The sequence below is a fragment of the Ranitomeya imitator genome, chromosome 4 (assembly GCF_032444005.1).
Source record: "Ranitomeya imitator isolate aRanImi1 chromosome 4, aRanImi1.pri, whole genome shotgun sequence".
NCBI classification, from domain to species: domain Eukaryota; kingdom Metazoa; phylum Chordata; class Amphibia; order Anura; family Dendrobatidae; genus Ranitomeya; species Ranitomeya imitator.
The window spans coordinates 8,488,010-8,507,294 of NC_091285.1; the positions used below are offsets into that span (position 1 = coordinate 8,488,010).

At 44.8% G+C, this 19,285-nt stretch overlaps 1 protein-coding gene across 1 annotated transcript; it reads left to right on the forward strand.

Moving 5' to 3' along the window:
- Window positions 1-748: 748 nt before the first annotated feature.
- BID (BH3 interacting domain death agonist) lies at window positions 749-16,052 on the forward strand. The gene is made up of 8 exons (XM_069761872.1): window positions 749-808; window positions 912-946; window positions 9,789-9,891; window positions 11,633-11,796; window positions 13,973-14,151; window positions 14,884-15,035; window positions 15,146-15,346; window positions 15,552-16,052. The coding sequence occupies exons 1-8, from the start codon at window positions 749-751 to the stop codon at window positions 15,555-15,557; spliced, it is 900 nt and encodes a 299-aa protein (XP_069617973.1). The 3' UTR covers window positions 15,558-16,052.
- Window positions 16,053-19,285: the final 3,233 nt, after the last annotated feature.

The window sequence follows — 19,285 nt, forward strand, 5'->3', positions numbered from 1 at the left end:
AACACAAGTGGAGAGTTCAGATATGTGATGGGTACCCTGCGCTACAGGAGGCAGTCACCTCCCCCAGTAATGGCTGATAACAGGGAGTAATAGATTGTAGTCTCCTCCCCCAGTAATGGCTGCTAACAGGGAGTAATAGATTGTAGTCTCCTCCTCCAGTAATGGCCGATAACAGGGAGTAATAGATTGTAGTCTCCTCCCCCAGTAATGGCTGCTAACAGGGAGTAATAGATTGTAGTCTCCCCTCCAGTAATGGCTGATAACAGGGAGTAATAGATTGTAGTCTCCCCTCCAGTAATGGCTGATAACAGGGAGTAATAGATTGTAGTCTCCTCCCCCAGTAATGGCTGATAACAGGGAGTAATAGATTGTAGTCTCCCCTCCAGTAATGGCTGATAACAGGGAGTAAAAACTCCATTCACCTCTCCTCAGTCTTAAGGGTCTGATAATTGGGTGTAATCCTTAAAGGGGTTGTCTCAAATTAGAAAGTTTCACCTGTGCTCTAGAAAGGTGATGAGATGCTGATCTCCGGGGGTCCACGCACAGAGACCCTTCTACATCCTGGGAATGAGACTTTACAGATCTCTGAACAGGGAATTGCCATACTCTGCCCCTGGACTTCCCCTTTAACTGTGATCTGACAGTGTATGTAAGGGACCGGATTCCTGCTGGGACCTGATGGATTGGGGAAATCCAGTCTGATCACATCTCCCCACAGCTGAAGACGACTCCACATGTTTTCAGAGAAATGATCACCGATGTGGAAGTGAAACCAGCAAAGTTCCTGGCAGCGGAGGCCTCTGTGACTGTGCGGAATTCTCTGTCCTGCGCTCACAGGAGGAGAGCAGGATCTCTGGATGTTATATGACTTGTATTCTGCATTTTCTTTTCACCTGTTTTCTCCTCTCCAGGCTCTTAGTTATAATTTTCAGTTGTCTCTGAGCTGGTAGGAGGAGACTGACTGCTATGACATTTCCTATACACAGCACACACAGACATGAGGAAGCATGGAGGGCATTATACAAAAGTATAGAGCAGGAGAGATGTGAATCCAGCTCTGTTGAATAAAAAAAGTACTTAAAAGTATGCAGCATAGGAAGCTTTATATATCAATACTGAGCAGTGTAGCAGTAAATTCAGAGCTTAGGTGAAAAATACGATCAGCATGGATGACTTGGTAAAGCAGTATTGAGAAGTGTGATGACATCAGCAGGGTGGTAAGAAAAGCTTTTACTAGACAGCAGTACTGAGCGTTGTAGCAGTGAATCCAGCACAGGGTTGAGAAGAACACTAGAAAGCAGCAACATGGAGGATATAAAACAGCAGTACTGAGCAGCATTGCTGTATGTCCAGCACTTCAGTGAGATAATCACTTCGTAGACTGTAGCGGAAAAGATAAAGCAGTACTGAAAAGTGTAAATATTCAGCAATGGGTTGAGATACACTGTTACTAGAAAGCAGCAGCAGGAGGGATATTGTACATCACAACTGCGCCGTTTAGCTGTGAATTCAGCTTTAAGGTGAGAGAAACACTGGAAAGCAGCATGGAGGACATTGTGGCTGTACTGAGCAGTGTAGCAGCATATGCAATTCTAGGGTTTGTTAAACACTTCATAGAAGCTGAGGCAATGAAGATATTCTCTGAGATTACTGAGCAGTGTAGATGTGCATCCAGCTACAGGCCTCAAATATGGGGAAAAAAGGTATCAAGCCCACCGACCCCCTGCAGCTACAGACCTGTGTAACCTGTATGTGGGAGGAGGGGCTTATAATGCTGGCTGTCACAAGGGGCTGACGACTATGGAAAGGGAGACATCTTGGCGTCACCTAACTACTTCATAGACAGTGGGCGAGGCCATGTTACAAGGGTGGGGCTTATCAGGAATTATCCTGTGCTGGAGCCAGTGAGACATTTCAGCCATGAGGAGACGGTTTTGATGTTTGTTGAAATCAATTTTAATGAATTCTCCAGACTGGAGGAAAGCGTATAAGGGGAGGAGACTAAGCTGAGGCCGGGCTGAAGGTAACCAATCACAGTACTGCTAACATGCTTTAACTGCAAGTTAGTTTAAGAGCAGCAGTATGATTGGTTGGTATCGACCTGCCCTCATCTATAAAGCACAGGTGGGGGAGGGGCAGTATATAACCCATCCCCCTCACACGTATAGCACAATGCTGGGGTTTCACCAACTGATGGAGCAGCTCTGCGCCGGGGAGGAAATCTCCGGATGGATCATGAGGTTTCTAAAGTCGTGCGGCAGCCAAGGAGCAGCTAAGATGGAAAGCAAAACCTACACCTGTGTGATACTGTGCTGAGCCATGTATCTAATCCCATAATGTGATACTCGGGGCTCAGTGCTTCTGCTGAAGCGGGGGAGTGGGCCCCCTCGTTTGCTTTGGGCAACGATACTTGCAATACTTACCTCTCCCCATTCCTCTGCTGTGGTGTCTTCTGTGCTTTCTGTATGGAGCATTATATGGGGCCCATTATTCTGTATGGAGCATTATATGGGGCCCATTATTCTGCATGGAGCATTATATGGGGCCCATTATTCTGTATGGAGCATTATATGGGGCCCATTATTCTGTATGGAGCATTATAGGGGCTCATTATTCTGCATGGAGCATTATATGGGGCCCATTATTCTGTATGGAGCATTATATGGGGCCCATTATTCTGTATGGAGCATTATATGGGGCCCATTATTCTGTGTGGAGCATTATATGGGGTCCATTATACTGTATGGAGCATTATATGGGGCCCATTATTCTGTATGCGCATTATATGGGGCCCATTATTCTGCATGGAGCATTATATGGGGCCCATTATTCTGCATGGAGCATTATATGGAGCCCATTATTCTGTATGCGCATTATATGGGGCCCATTATTCTGCATGGAGCATTATATGGGGCCCATTATTCTGCATGGAGCATTATATGGGGCCCATTATTCTGCATGGAGCATTATATGGGGCCCATTATTCTGTGTGGAGCATTATATGGAGCCCATTATTCTGTATGCGCATTATATGGGGCCCATTATTCTGCATGGAGCATTATATGGGGCCCATTATTCTGCATGGAGCATTATATGGAGCCCATTATTCTGTATGCGCATTATATGGGGCCCATTATTCTGCATGGAGCATTATATGGGGCCCATTATTCTGCATGGAGCATTATATGGGGCCCATTATTCTGCATGGAGCATTATATGGGGCCCATTATTCTGTGTGGAGCATTATATGGAGCCCATTATTCTGTATGCGCATTATATGGGGCCCATTATTCTGCATGGAGCATTATATGGGGCCCATTATTCTGCATGGAGCATTATATGGGGCCCATGTGTGGAGCATTATAAGGGGCCCATTATTCTGTGTGGAGCATTATATGGGGCCCATTATTCTGTGTGAAGCATTATATGGGGCCCATTCTGTATGGAGCATTATATGGGGCCCATTATACTATATGGGGCCCATTATTCTGTATGGAGCAATATATGGGGTCCATTATTCTGTATGGAACATTATATGGGGCCCATTATTCTGTATGGAGCATTATATGGGGCCCATTATACTATATGGGGCCCATTATTCTGTATGGAACATTATATATGGCTCATTATACTATATGGGGCCCATTATTCTGTATGGAGCAATATATGGGGTCCATTATTCTGTATGGAACATTATATGAGGCCCTATTATTCTGTATGGAGCATTGTAGGGGCTCATTATACTGTATGGAGCATTATAAGGGGCCCATTATACTATATGGAGCATTATATGGGGCCCAATATTCTGTATGGAACATTATATGTGGCCCATTATACTATATGGGGCCCTTTATTCTGTATGCGCATTATATGGGGCCCATTATTCTGCATGGAGCATTATATGGGGCCCATTATTCTGTATGGAACATTATATATGGCTCATTATACTATATGGGGCCCATTATTCTGTATGGAGCAATATATGGGGCCCATTATTCTGTATGGAACATTATATATGGCTCATTATACTATATGGGGCCCATTATTCTGTATGGAGCATTATATGGGGCCCATTATTCTGTATGGAACATTATATGTGGCCCATTATACTATATGGGGCCCTTTATTCTGTATGCGCATTATATGGGGCCCATTATTCTGCATGGAGCATTATATATGGCTCATTATACTATATGGGGCCCATTATTCTGTATGGAGCAATATATGGGGTCCATTATTCTGTATGGAACATTATATGGGGCCCATTATTCTGTATGGAACATTATATGTGGCCCATTATACTATATGGGGCCCTTTATTCTGTATGCGCATTATATGGGGCCCATTATTCTGCATGGAGCATTATATGGGGCCCATTATTCTGTATGGAACATTATATATGGCTCATTATACTATACTAGATGGTGGCCCGATTCTAACGCATCGGGTATTCTAGAATATGCATGTCCCCGTAGTATATGGACAATGATGATTCCAGAATTCGCGGCAGACTGTGCCCGTCGCTGATTGGTCGAGGCCGCCAGGCCTGGACCAATCAGAGGCGCGGGATGTCTACGTCCTTTATGACATCAACGTCGCTGTGCCCGTTGCTGATTGGTCGAGGCCTGGCGGCCTCGACCAATCAGAGACGCGGGATTTCTACGTCGATGCTGTGCCCGTCGCTGATTGGTCGAGGCCGCCAGAGACGCGGGATTTCCAGGACAGACAGACAGACAGACAGACAGACGGAAAAACCCTTAGACAATTATATATATAGATGGGGCCCATTATTCTGTATGGAGCAATATATGGGGTCCATTATTCTGTATGGAGCATTATATGGGGCCCATTATTCTGTATGGAACATTATATGTGGCCCATTCTACTACATGGGGCCCATTCTGTATGGAACATTATATGTGGCCCATTCTACTATATGGGGCCCATTCTGTATGGAACATTATATGTGGCCCATTCTACTGTATGGAGCCCATTATTCTGAATGGATCATTATATGGGGCCCATTATTCTGTATGGAGCATTATATGGGGCCCATTATTCTGTATGGAGCATTATAGGGGCTCATTATACTGTATGGAGCATTATATGGGGCCCATTATTCTGTATGGAGCATTATAGGGGCTCATTATTCTGTATGTGCATTATATGGGGCCCATTATTCTGTATGGCGCATTATATGGGGTTCATTATTCTGTATGAAGCAATATATGGGGCCCGTTGTTCTGTATGGAGCATTATAGTGGCTCGTGAGCCCCATCGGGGACAGCGATGATAATGTGTGCAAAATGTAAAGCGCTGCGGAATATGTTAGCGCTATATAAAAATAAAGATTTATTTTTTTATTATTATACTGTATGGACATTATATGGGGCCAATTATACTGTATGGAGCATTATATAGGGCCCATTATTCTGAACTAGATTGTGGCCCGATTCTAACGCATCAGGTATTCTAGAATATGTATGTAGTATAAATCCCGTGCCAATATCGCTGATTGGTCGCGCCAGGCCGCAACCAATCAGCGAAGCGTGGCTCAAGTCCCGCGCCAATTCACGGCCGGACTGCGCCTGTCGCTGGTCGTGCTCGGCCGATCAATCACTGAAGCAGTGTTTAAATACTGTGCCAATATTGCTGATTGGTCGCGGCTGGACCAAATAAAAAAAAATAAAAGGGAACACTTAAACAGGATATAACTCCAAGTAAATCAAACTTCTGTGAAATCAAACTGTCCACTTAGGAAGCAACACTGACTGACAATCAATTTCACATGCTGTTGTGCAGATGGAATAGACAGCAGATGGAAATTATTGGCAATTATCAAGACCCCCTCAATAAAGGAGCGGTTCTGCAGGTCAGGACCACAGACCACATCTCAGTACCAATGCTTTCTGGCTGATGTTTTGGTCACTTTTGAATGTTGGTTGCGCTTTCACACTCGTGGTAGCATGAGACGGACTCTACAACCCACACAAGTGGCTCAGGTAGTGCAGCTCATCCAGGATGGCACATCAATGCGAGCTGTGGCAAGGTTTGCTGTGTCTGTCAGCGTAGTGTCCAGAGGATGGAGGCGCTACCAGGAAATGTGGAGGGGGCCATAGGAGGGCAACAACCCAGCAGCAGGACCGCTACCTCAGCCTTTGTGCAAGGAGGAACAGCAGGAGCACTGCCAGAGCCCTGCAAAATGACCTCCAGCAGGCCACAAATGTGTCTGCACAGACGGTTAGAAACTGACTCCATGTTTATGCTCTGAGTGCCCGACATCCACAAATGGGGGTTGTGCTCACAGCCCAACACCGTGCAGCACACTTGGCATTTGCCACAGAACACCAGGATTGGCAAATTCGCCACTGGCGCCCTGTGCTCTTCACAGATGAAAGCAGGTTCACACTGAGCACATGTGACAGAAGTGACAGAGTCTGCCTGCAACATCCTTCAGCATGACCGGTTTGGCAGTGGGGCAGTAATGGTGTGGGGTGGCGTTTCTTTGGAGGGCTGCACAGCCCTCCATGTGCTCGCCAGAGGTAGCCTGACTGCCATTCAGGAACCGAGATGAGACCCTCAGACCCCTTGTGAGACCATACGGTGGTGCGGTTGGCCCTGGGTTCCTCCTAATGCAGGACAATGGCAGACCTCATGTGGCTGGAGTGTGTCAGCAGTTCCTGCAAGATGAAGGCATTGAAGCTATGGACTGGCCCGCCCGATCCCCAGACCTGAATCTGATTGAGCACATCTGGGACATCATGTCTCGCACCATCTACCAACGTCACGTTGCACCATAGACTGTCCAGGAGTTGGCGGATGCTTTAGTCCAGGTCTGGGAGGAGATCCATCAGGAGACCATCTGCCACCTCATCAGGAGCATGCCCAGGCGTTGTAGGGAGGTCATAACATAGTAACATAGTAACATAGTTAGTAAGGCCGAAAAAAGACATTTGTCCATCCAGTTCAGCCTATATTCCATCATAATAAATACCCAGATCTACGTCCTTCTACAGAACCTAATAATTGTATGATACAATATTGTTCTGCTCCAGGAAGACATCCAGGCCTCTCTTGAACCCCTCGACTGAGTTCGCCATCACCACCTCCTCAGGCAAGCAATTCCAGATTCTCACTGCCCTAACAGTAAAGAATCCTCTTCTATGTTGGTGGAAAAACCTTCTCTCCTCCAGACGCAAAGAATGCCCCCTTGTGCCCGTCACCTTCCTTGGTATAAACAGATCCTCAGGCATACAGGCACGTGGAGGCCACACACACTACTGAACATCATTTCCTTGTCATGAGGCATTTCCATTGAAGTTGGATCAGCCTGTAACTTCATTTTCCACTTTGATTTTGAGTATTGTTCCAAATCCAGACCTCTATGAAATATTCATTTTGGTTTACATTGATAATTGTTAGGTTTTATTGTTCTGAACACATTCCACTATGTAATGAATAAAGATTTACAACTGGAATATTTCATTCAGAGATATCTAGGATGTGGGATTTCAGTGTTCCCTTTATGTTTTTGAGCAGTGTATAAATATGAGGGCAGCTTTTGATTATATTTTCATTAGGATCCAGTGACTGCAAAATCCATGTGGACACTCTTTTGTAATGATTATGTAAGGATTTAGCTAATTATTGATGAATTTACTGCTTTATCAATTTGTGCATTTTCTACAATTAACAGTTTACTATATTGGCCTTTTTGTACACCCTTTTCTTGAGTCTGATCTTAGTGTCCCCTATTGTGACATTTTCTGCATTTTTATGTTTTAATTTAATATTAAATAAAATTATGTTTTATATGGATCTCTTCGGTGTTGGACCCAATGATTTGGATGGAAATGTGAAACAGATACCTGAGATATAATATAATATATACATGGTTGGGCTCAGCAGCACCGAGTTATTACAAATATAAGTCTATGTATTATTAGGATGTGGGGCCCTGTGAACTCTATGGACGTATTACAGGTAAATTTAAGCGAAGGACACAGGATAAAATAGTCAGGAGAACATCACATGTTCACAGTAAATGACCGGGCCCAGCTGTATAATGTAATGTGCCTATAAGTAGTGGACAATATAGTATAAGGTCACAGACTGATCCTTACCCATGTCAGTCACCGTGATGTCTCCTGACCGCCAGCCGCTACGCGCGTTTCGCGTATGCTTCTTCGGGGGGCGTGGCTATATGTGTCACAGCTAACATATATATATATCATGAGCACCAGCTGTTACAAATCTCGGACATTATGTACGGCGCATGCGCACGCCGCGTGATCCCCGGAAGTTGCATCGCCGCCCGCCATCCCATGTGACGCGAGGGGTCAGGGGGCTGTTACTCCGGCAACCGTGACCCGCAAGCGTCACAAGAAGAACATTTACTCCGACCCGAGCATATTAAAAATATCATACATCATAAAGATAAACATATATAGATCAATTCAGTGGCACATAAATGGCAAACCACACTAAATGTAATAATTTTCATGATGCCGGCGCCCGACGTGTGACGCTTGCTGGTCACGGTTACCGTACAGTATAATGCTCCATACAGTATAATTGTGATACTCTGCTGAGCCGTGTATCTAATCCTATCCTGTGTGATACTGACTGCTGAGCCGTGTATCTAATCCTCTCCTGTGTGATACTGACTGCTGAGCCGTGTATCTAATCCTATCCTGTGTGATACTGACTGCTGAGCCGTGTATCTAATCCTATCCTGTGTGATACTGACTGCTGAGCCGTGTATCTAATCCTATCCTGTGTGATACTGACTGCTGAGCCGTGTATCTAATCCTCTCCTGTGTGATACTGACTGCTGAGCCGTGTATCTAATCCTATCCTGTGTGATACTGACTGCTGAGCCGTGTATCTAATCCTATCCTGTGTGATACTGACTGCTGAGCCGTGTATCTAATCCTCTCCTGTGTGATACTGACTGCTGAGCCGTGTATCTAATCCTCTCCTGTGTGATACTGACTGCTGAGCCGTGTAGCTCATCCTCTCCTGTGTGATACTGACTGCTGAGCCGTGTATCTAATCCTCTCCTGTGTGATACTGACTGCTGAGCCGTGTATCTAATCCTATCCTGTGTGATACTGACTGCTGAGCCGTGTATCTAATCCTATCCTGTGTGATACTGACTGCTGAGCCGTGTATCTAATCCTCTCCTGTGTGATACTGTCTGCTGAGCCGTGTATCTAATCCTCTCCTGTGTGATACTGACTGCTGAGCCGTGTATCTAATCCTCTCCTGTGTGATACTGACTGCTGAGCCGTGTAGCTCATCCTCTCCTGTGTGATACTGACTGCTGAGCCGTGTATCTAATCCTCTCCTGTGTGATACTGACTGCTGAGCCGTGTATCTAATCCAGACATGTGTGATACTGACTGCTGAGCCGTGTATCTAATCCTCTCCTGTGTGATACTGACTGCTGAGCCGTGTATCTAATCCAGACATGTGTGATACTGACTGCTGAGCCGTGTATCTAATCCTTTCCTGTGTGATACTGACTGCTGAGCCGTGTATCTAATCCTATCCTGTGTGATACTGACTGCTGAGACGTGTATCTAATCCTCTCCTGTGTGATACTGACTGCTGAGCCGTGTATCTAATCCTATCCTGTGTGATACTGTCTGCTGAGCTGTGTATCTAATTCTCTCCTGTGTGATACTGACTGCTGAGCTGTGTATCTAATCCTCTCCTGTGCGATACGGTCTCATCCATTCCCATGGTCAGTTGCAGTCAGTGGCCTTTATTTTGTGTGTGTGTAGCTTTAATGGGCGTTGCCGAGGGCTGGTCCTGGGCTGTACTATTAATGTGAGGGGGGGAGGAGCACAGAGAGGAAGGAAGAAGAAGGCGCTGGAGCTGCTGCAGGTAGGTCTGTGCTCTGTCACCTGGACGGCTGGTGGTGTTAGTCTGTGTCACCCGGGGACGTCAGCTGCACATAGATGTAGATACACGGCTCAGCAGTCAGTATCACACAGGATAGGATTAGATACACGGCTCAGCAGTCAGTATCACACAGGAGAGGATTAGATACACGGCTCAGCAGTCAGTATCACACAGGAGAGGATTAGATACACGGCTCAGCAGACAGTATCACACAGGAGAGGATTAGATACACGGCTCAGCAGACAGTATCACACAGGAGAGGATTAGATACACGGCTCAGCAGTCAGTATCACACAGGAGAGGATTAGATACACGGCTCAGCAGTCAGTATCACACAGGAGAGGATTAGATACACGGCTCAGCAGTCAGTATCACACAGGAGAGGATTAGATGCACGGCTCAGCAGACAGTATCACACAGGAGAGGATTAGATACACGGCTCAGCAGTCAGTATCACACAGGAGAGGATTAGATACACGGCTCAGCAGACAGTATCACACAGGAGAGGATTAGATACGCGGCTCAGCAGTCAGTATCACACAGGAGAGGATTAGATACACGGCTCAGCAGACAGTATCACACAGGACGGGATTAGATACACGGCTCAGCAGTCAGTATCACACAGGAGAGGATTAGATACACGTCTCACCAGTCAGTATCACACAGGATGGGATTAGATACACGGCTCAGCAGACAGTATCACACAGGATGGGATTAGATACACGGCTCAGCAGACAGTATCACACAGGAGAGGATTAGATATACGGCTCAGCAGTCAGTATCACACAGGAGAGGATTAGATACACGGCTCAGCAGACAGTATCACACAGGATTAGATACACGGCTCAGCAGTCAGTATCACATACGAGAGGATTAGATACACGGCTCAGCAGACAGTATCACACAGGAGAGGATTAGATACACGGCTCAGCAGTCAGTATCACATACGAGAGGATTAGATACACGGCTCAGCAGTTAGTATCACACAGGAGAGGATTAGATACACGGCTCAGCAGACAGTATCACACAGGAGGATTAGATACACGGCTCAGCAGACAGTATCACACAGGAGAGGATTAGATACACGGCTCAGCAGTGTCACACAGGAGAGGATTAGATACATGGCTCAGCAGTCAGTATCACACAGGAGAGGATTAAATACATGGCTCAGCAGACAGTATCACACAGGAGAGGATTAGATACACGGCTCAGCAGTCAGTATCACACAGGAGAGGATTAGATACACGTCTCACCAGTCAGTATCACACAGGAGAGGATTAGATACACGGCTTAGCAGACAGTATCACACAGGAGAGAATTAGATACACAGCTCAACACTCGGTATCACAGGAGAGGATTAGATACACAGCTGAGCAGTCAGTATCACATCGGATAGGATTAGATACAGCAGTGATAGATGAGTAGCTGGTTCTGTAGTATAAGGTGTGGGGGTCTCCTGTTTGCTCAGTATTGGGGGCGAGTCTAGAGTTCGGGGGTATATTATCATGTCAGCTCCTCTCAGGTTATTATCCGTCTCCTCGGGTCATTGTGACTCTTGCACTCGTTTCCATTGTTTTGGTTCTGCTCTATTATGTGGCCTTTTCGTCTCATGGAGTACTAGAACTCCCAGCCAGCACTACAAGGTGTTTGGGGGTTCGTGATAACTGTGATTCTGTCCAGTCACAGAAGTTCACGCCTTTCAGTCACTTTTTTTTTATTACAGGAAGCTCGGAAAAATGTTTGTTTTTATCTGATTGTCATAGAACACAATGAGAGTCTTCACAACATTGGTGACATTAGAGAAAACCAAATATCTCTAAGTGAAAAGACCAAACCTCTCCTCCAGAGTCCCAGAGATGACAAAGGTCCTGATGCAGGGACTGATGAGTAAGCACATATACTGGAGGGTGGGTATAAGGAAAAGTTCCTGTATCCCCCAGGGCTCAATTTAGGCTGTATGGAGGGGGAGAGGTGACTTGACAGGGGTGATAACATGAATAAATGTTCCTGCATCCTCCTGGTGTAAATAGTCTGTGAACAAGTAAGAGGGGGTGATAACATGGAGAAGTGTCTGTAAAAGGATGTTCATGGGGAAGAGATAACAGGCTGTGCATAGGAAGACGGGTTACAACATGAAGACACTTGCCTGCAGAAACTAGAGGCTGTTGTCAGTTACAGTATATTCTCCCTGAATGCTGTACATGGAAAGAGATGACCATAACAAGCTGGGATCTTTTTATTCCATGTCACTTGTAGCCCCCAAATAGTCGTAGGTGAGATGGCTAGTTCTGTTTCCCTTAAAACAAAAAAATGATGGTTGGGGAACCGCAATGGGGTTTGCATTGACCCCTGCTGACAGAACTGATGTGGTATCTTGTACTCTGCTTATTTAAGGTAGCAGATGTTTAATTCTGTGGTTTTCGTCAAGATGAATGAACAAGTCTTCAGTTAAGACAAGTGCTGGGTATTTCCTGGTCCCTGTAGACCAATTATATCACAGATATAAATATTAGGCGGTGAGAAAGACTCAGATGGCTCTGAAAGAGTAACACCACGAGCTACTTGTGGTAATAAAGTTTATTAAAATGATATCTAATTGCAGATGGCTGATTTGCATTGGTTAAAAGGTTAGTACCGTTTTCTGTTCTCACTCTGGATGGGGGACCTAGAAGTTGGATCCCCGATTATCAGACGAATATGGCCGTTTGTAGGTATCATATAAATTCTTTAGATGATGACGATACAGTAAAACATCTACAATACTCTAGATGCTGCAAATAAAACGCCTCCGACCTCTGCTAATCCTGAATGATCAGTGGCCCCATCGTTGTTTATTCAGTTCCAGTCAAATTGTTAACCTGATGCTTGAATTAATTGTTCTCAAAAGGAGGAAGTTAGAGGTGACATCCACATAGCAGCCAAAAAGGGATTTACATGGCTGAGAAATGATGCTATTAATTCTGATACACAAATTTCCTAAGTTACAAATCCATCCCCCATTTCCTCATGTATGCAGCCAAAAACATGACTCCGCCCCATTGCCAATAATTATGCCTTTGTATAAAAAGGAAACTCTTAAACTCTAATAAAATTGCTACCTGTAATCCTGATGTGGAGAAACAATGGCTGAGTATGTGGCCACCTCGAGAGCAGATAATCCCCTACACCTCAAATATAGTGTATTAGTATAAATACTGCTATTGTCACCGCCATCAGGTGGAATCCATTTATAAGTAACAAAATGGAGGAACTGAAACCAAATATATTATAATACTGTAATGTTATTTGTAATACTGCAGAACGTCACCCACATGTACAAGAATATAACTACTACAATACTGCCCCTATATACAAGAATATAACTACTATAATACTTCCCCTTATGTACAAGAATATAAGTACTATAATACTGCCTCCATGTACAAGAATATAACTACTATAATGCTGCTCCTATGTACAATAATATAACTACTATAATACTGCTCCTATGTACAAGAATATAACTACTATAATACAGCTCCTATGTACAAGAATATAACTACTATAATACGGCTCCTATGTGCAAGAACATAACTACTATAATACTGCTCCTATATACAAGAATATAACATAATACTGCCCCTATGTACAAGAATATAACTACTATAATACGGCTCCTATGTACAAGAATATAACTACTATAATACTGCTCCTATATACAAGAATATAACTACTATAATACTGCTCCTATATACAAGAATATAACTACTACAATAGTGCCCCTTTGTACAAGAATATAACTACTATAATGCTGCCCCTATGTACAAGAATATAACTACTATAATACTGCCCCCATGTACAAGAATATAACTACTATAATACTACCCCCATGTACAAGAATATAACTACTATAATACGGCTCCTATGTGCAAGAACATAACTACTATAATACTGCTCCTATGTACAAGAACGTAACTACTATAATACTGCCCCTATGTACAAGAACATAACTACTATAATACCGCCATCATGTGTAGTATTACAATATGATCGGCTTTTCTTGTATTCTCTGCTCCTCTCCTAGGTCTCTTCTTATGATGAGCGCAGAACTGATTTTTGTCTCCTTCTTGGAGTGTCAGAGAATTGATGATCCTGACTTCAATTCTGAGCTCCAGTCTATAGTGCAGTCCCTCAATAAAGATGGCGACCTGGAGACGGACAGTCATGGCCGATTGTCCTTTCGATATCTTGAGACAGATGGAGGTAAGAACGTGACTTGTAGACCCGATGAAGCAGATTGCGGCATTACTTCACCACACCAGAGAAATGTGTGCCTCATTATCAATTAATATTCCTGCAGCGCTCCTCCTTCCGCCTTCATTATCAGTGAATATTCCGGCAGCGCTCCTCCTTCCTCCCTCATTATCGGTGAATATTCCTGCAGCGCTCCTCCTTCCGCCTTCATTATCAGTGAATATTCCTGCAGCGCTCCTCCTTCCGCCTTCATTATCAGTGAATATTCCTGCAGCGCTCCTCCTTCCTCCCTCATTATCGGTGAATATTCCGGCAGCGCTCCTCCTTCCTCTCTCATTATCGGTGAATATTCCTGCAGCGCTCCTCCTTCCTCCCTCATTATCGGTGAATATTCCTGCAGCGCTCCTCCTTCCTCCCTACCTCATTATCAGTGAATATTCCGGCAGCGCTCCTCCTTCCTCCCTCATTATCGGTGAATATTCCTGCAGCGCTCCTCCTTCCTCCCTACCTCATTATCAGTGAATATTCCGGCAGCGCTCCTCCTTCCTCCCTCATTATCAGTGAATATTCCTGCAGCGCTCCTTCCTCCCTCATTATCGGTGAATATTACCACAGCGCTCATCCCTCCGCCATCAGTATAACTGCCGCTTGGCACTGAGTACAGGGGGAATAATTCCAATAACTTACCATTCGGCTGTTATCACCTGTGGTCGACCAATCCCTGACTTCTATTCCCCTCAGGGTCGCAGCCTGAAGTCGATGAAGATCTCTGCCGCAGGATCGGGGCCCAGTTAGCGCAGATGGGAGACAGATTTGAACAAGAAGGGACCATTAAAGCGGAAGTTGTGGAGTGTTTAGTGAACGATATTCTCAACAACTCTCTGACCGAGGACGTGAGTACGGACATTGATTGCAGCTCCGGGTGTCAGAGCAAGGCCCGTCCTGTGTTCCCCCCTCCCAATTCTTTCTTAAGAACTTCCGTAACCAGTTTTCTCTTTTGCAGCGTTTTGCAGATGCCGTAAAGCGCTCTATGGATAACCTTCCCCCCGGGATGGACATGGAGAAGGCTACGTTGGCTATCGCGATGTCTTTAACCAGCAAAGTTGGCAGCAACGTCCCCAACCTACTGCACAGCTGCTACTCTACGGCGCTGACCTTCATCCGGAGGAACTACAGGTCATGTATAGATCAACTGACCACACAGGTGAGGGCAGAGAGGGTTAAATGGGTGTGTCATGGTGTCAGACTGGGAGGGTCATCAGTGTGGGGAGGACTCTAACTGTTGTGCCTTTATCTACTGTCAACACTCCCGGCTCCGCCTCTGCCAGCAAGTGACCCTGCAGCTGCATCCCCCTCCTCCCCATCCACTATTTACCATATTACCAGATTTAATTTTTTTCTTTCCGCAGGGGTGACTTCCAGCCATCACCAACCGCAGTGCTGCAAAGAAATGTGAAGCTTTTTTTTCCTTCACCATCTGACACGGTATCGGTACCGTATTTCACCCGTTTTCTTTGCGTCGTGCATTGTTGTGCGTTTTCGTTACCCTCGTGCTGTGACGTCGGCCATCTTGTCAGAATCCTTCATGTGAAATCCATTATAAGAACACAATTGTGAAGCTCCAACCCCCTCCTCCCCCGCCCCATCTCAGAAATGCCATGACATCACCGAGGCCAAAAGTGATGTCATTACTTCCTGCCAATCTCATTGGTTCAGCCACAATGACAACGCTCAGGTTAATTATCCTTTCATGTGACGGCCTCTGAAGTTTTCTTGTCGTTTTATCTGTTGTCGGATTATTTTCCGCTGATGAGGGGAAACTACTTTTGGACCTTCGGCTGTCGCAAAACGTTAATGAAAGTGTTTTTTCTTGTTGTTGAAACGTTTTAATAAATTTTTAAAAACTTTAACTTCCGCCTCTTAAAATTGTCAGACCTTCACAGGATTACCCCCTCGAAGTGGGTGGAGCTTGTCAATTACTAGAAAATGGATATTTTATAGGAAAAAATGGGGCGTTCAAGCTTCTTAGGGGCGGAGCTTAAAATGCCCCACAAAATGGGGATAGAAATGGCAGGAGGTACAACATTGGGAAAATTTAAAGATGGAGTTAATTTTTTTTTTTTTTTTAACATTTGGTACAACTCGCTAGTGCCCTGAAACAGTAGTACCCGCAGTTTCCACTAGAGGACGCTATGGTTCTTTATTCAATGCAGCCGTTACCAGTGCACCCCCTAGTGGAAGTTGCAATCTATGCAAATTATATCTATTCAGGGGGTTTGATCAGTGAAAACTACCTCCAACTTCTATACACTATACACACAAGTGAGGACAGGGACAAGAGCGCCATTTTATGCAGATGTTTCCAACACCGAGGTGTATAAACCTGATGTGTATTTGTGTTATGAGTGGGGTGTACAGAATTATTAGGGGCAGGTTATACTCATACAAAATGGGCCAGTAAGAGAATCAACTGACTGTAAGACTGGGAACAATTTATGACGTATCAGATCAGGACACAGACGCCATAAAGTCTCCGCTCACAGGACAGATCATCGGGACGCACAGACGCCATAAAGTCTCCGCTCATAGAACAGATCGGAACGTACAGATGCCATAAAGTCTCCGCTCACAGGACAGATCATCAGATGCCATAAAGTCTCCGCTCACAGGACAGATCATCGGGACGTACACCATGTTTTCTTACTATCGGTTGCCATTTCACATGAATCGTGAATTGTATGATCTGTAAATCGCAATCATTTGAAGTGTCACATTGATCAGAGCATAAGGATAAATCTTTACACGAGGTGGTTACATCAAAATCAATTTGAGTGGGGGCGTGATATGAAGTATCTGCATAATTATTACTGCACATAATTATCAAAGTTACATTCAGTAGGTGCGGAAAGTATTAAGACCCCTTTAAATTTTTCACTTTTTCATTGCAGCCATTTGGTAAATTCAAAAAAGTTCATTTATTTTCTGATTAATGTCCACTCTGCACCCCATCTTGACTGAAAAATATACAAAAAAGATGAAATTTTTGCAAATTTATTAAAAAAAAAAAAGAACTGATATCACATGGTCCCAAGTCTTCAGACCCTTTGCTCAGACACTCAAATTGAAGTCACATGCTGTCTACTTCCTTGAGATGGTTCTGCTCCTTCACTGGAGTCCAGCTGTGTGTAATTAACTGATAGGACTTGATTTGGGAAGGCGCACACTGTCTATATAAGACCTCACAGCTCACAGTGCATGTCAGACCAAATGAGAATCATGAGGTCAAAGGAACTGTCCAAGGAGCTCAGAGACAGAACTGTGGCACAGATCTGGCCAAGGTTACAACAGAATTCCTGCAGTACTCAAGGTTCCTAAGAGCACAGTGGCCTCTATAATCAAATGGAAGAAGTTTTGGGACCACCAGAAGTCTTCCTAGATCTGGCTGTCTAGCCAATCTGAGCAATCGTGGGAGAAGAACCTTGGTGAGAGGTAAAGAAGAACCCCAAGATCACTGTGGCTGAGCTCCAGAGATGCAGTAGGGAGATGGGAGAAAGTTCCACAAAGTCACCTATCACTGCAGCCCTCCACCAGTCAGGCCTTTATGGCAGAGCGGCCCGACTGAAGCCTCTCCTCAGTGCAAGACATATGAAAGCCACATAGAGTTTACTAAAAAAAAAAAAACACATGAAGGACTCCCAGACTATGAGAAATAAGATTCTCTGGTCTGATGCAGTGAAGATAGACCTTTATGGTGATAATTTTAAGCGGTATGTGTGGAGAAAACCAGGCACTGCTCATCACCTGCCCAATACAATCCCCAACAGTGAAGCATGGTGGTGGCAGCATCATGCTATGGGGGTGTTTTTCAGTTGCAGGGACAGGACGACTGGTTGTCATTGAAGGAAACATGAATGAGGCCAAGTACAGAGATATCCTGGATGAAAACCTCTTCGAAAGGGGGTTTCCACATTTCTGGGTTTTTTTCAGTCAAGATGGGGTGCAGAGTGCACATTAATGAGAAAAAAAATGAACTTTTTTGAATTTACCAAATGGCTGCAATGAAACAAAGTTTAAAAATTTAAAGGGGTCTGAATACTTTCCGTACCCACTGTAGAAAGTGAAAACTGGCATTAACTAGGGGTCCGGGAACCTCTGCTGAGACTGTAATGTGCTCCATCATGGCTCCACCAGTGTTCTACAAAAATGGCTTTATGGGCAAAAGCTGCATCCCGGCCTCATGTACAGAAACCATAAGGCTATGTGCACACGTTGCAGATTAGGCTTAGGAATTTCTGGTGCGGATTCGGCCTCTCCTGGCAGAAAACGCACCTGCAGATTTGTCGCGGTTTTTGTGCGGTTCCGCAGCGTTTTTTGTGCGGTTTTCTTGCGTTTTTTACCCCTGCGGTTTTCTATAATGGAATGGGTACAAAAACGCTGCAGATTCACAAAAAAGTAGTGACATGTTACTTCTTTTAAACCGCAGCGGATTTTCCGCAAAGTGTGCACAGCATTTTTTTTTTCACATTGATTTACATTGTACTGTAAGTCAATTGCGGATCTGCAGCGTTTCTGCACCTCAAAAAACGCTGCGGATCCGCAACGTGTGCACATAGCCTTATAGATCCATCATATACACATAACGCAGCAGTGAAGGTTTGCAAGTGTCTCATAAAATGACAGCTGCCCGGTCTCATCATCCAGACATATCCTGACTCCATCACTGGAGATCCGGTGAGGGAACGGATCACTTCACTGTCATGTCTCGCTGAATACTGATTACTGAATACCACAGCCGTCCATATAAACCGCAGGATTTATTATTTCTAATGCATCAATCCACAATACAGATCCCCTGATCTCCACATCCCAGTAATGTCGTCCTGAGGTAAATCTCCTCCCGCTCATTACCTGATTATACAGGAATCTCTCTGCTGTTTCTGGACGATTCTGTGTTATTAGTTTTCAGGTCGTCTGATATAAGGAGATTATTAGCAGCCGTGTTTACATCCAGTAATATGTCTGCAGGATCCTGCACAGAGAAGATTACCAGCACTTATATAGTGGCTGCTGGGGGGAGGAGCATGTATTAGCCTCCTCCAATGGGACAGCACCTCACATGGGAGAGCTGCTTTCCTATTGGAGG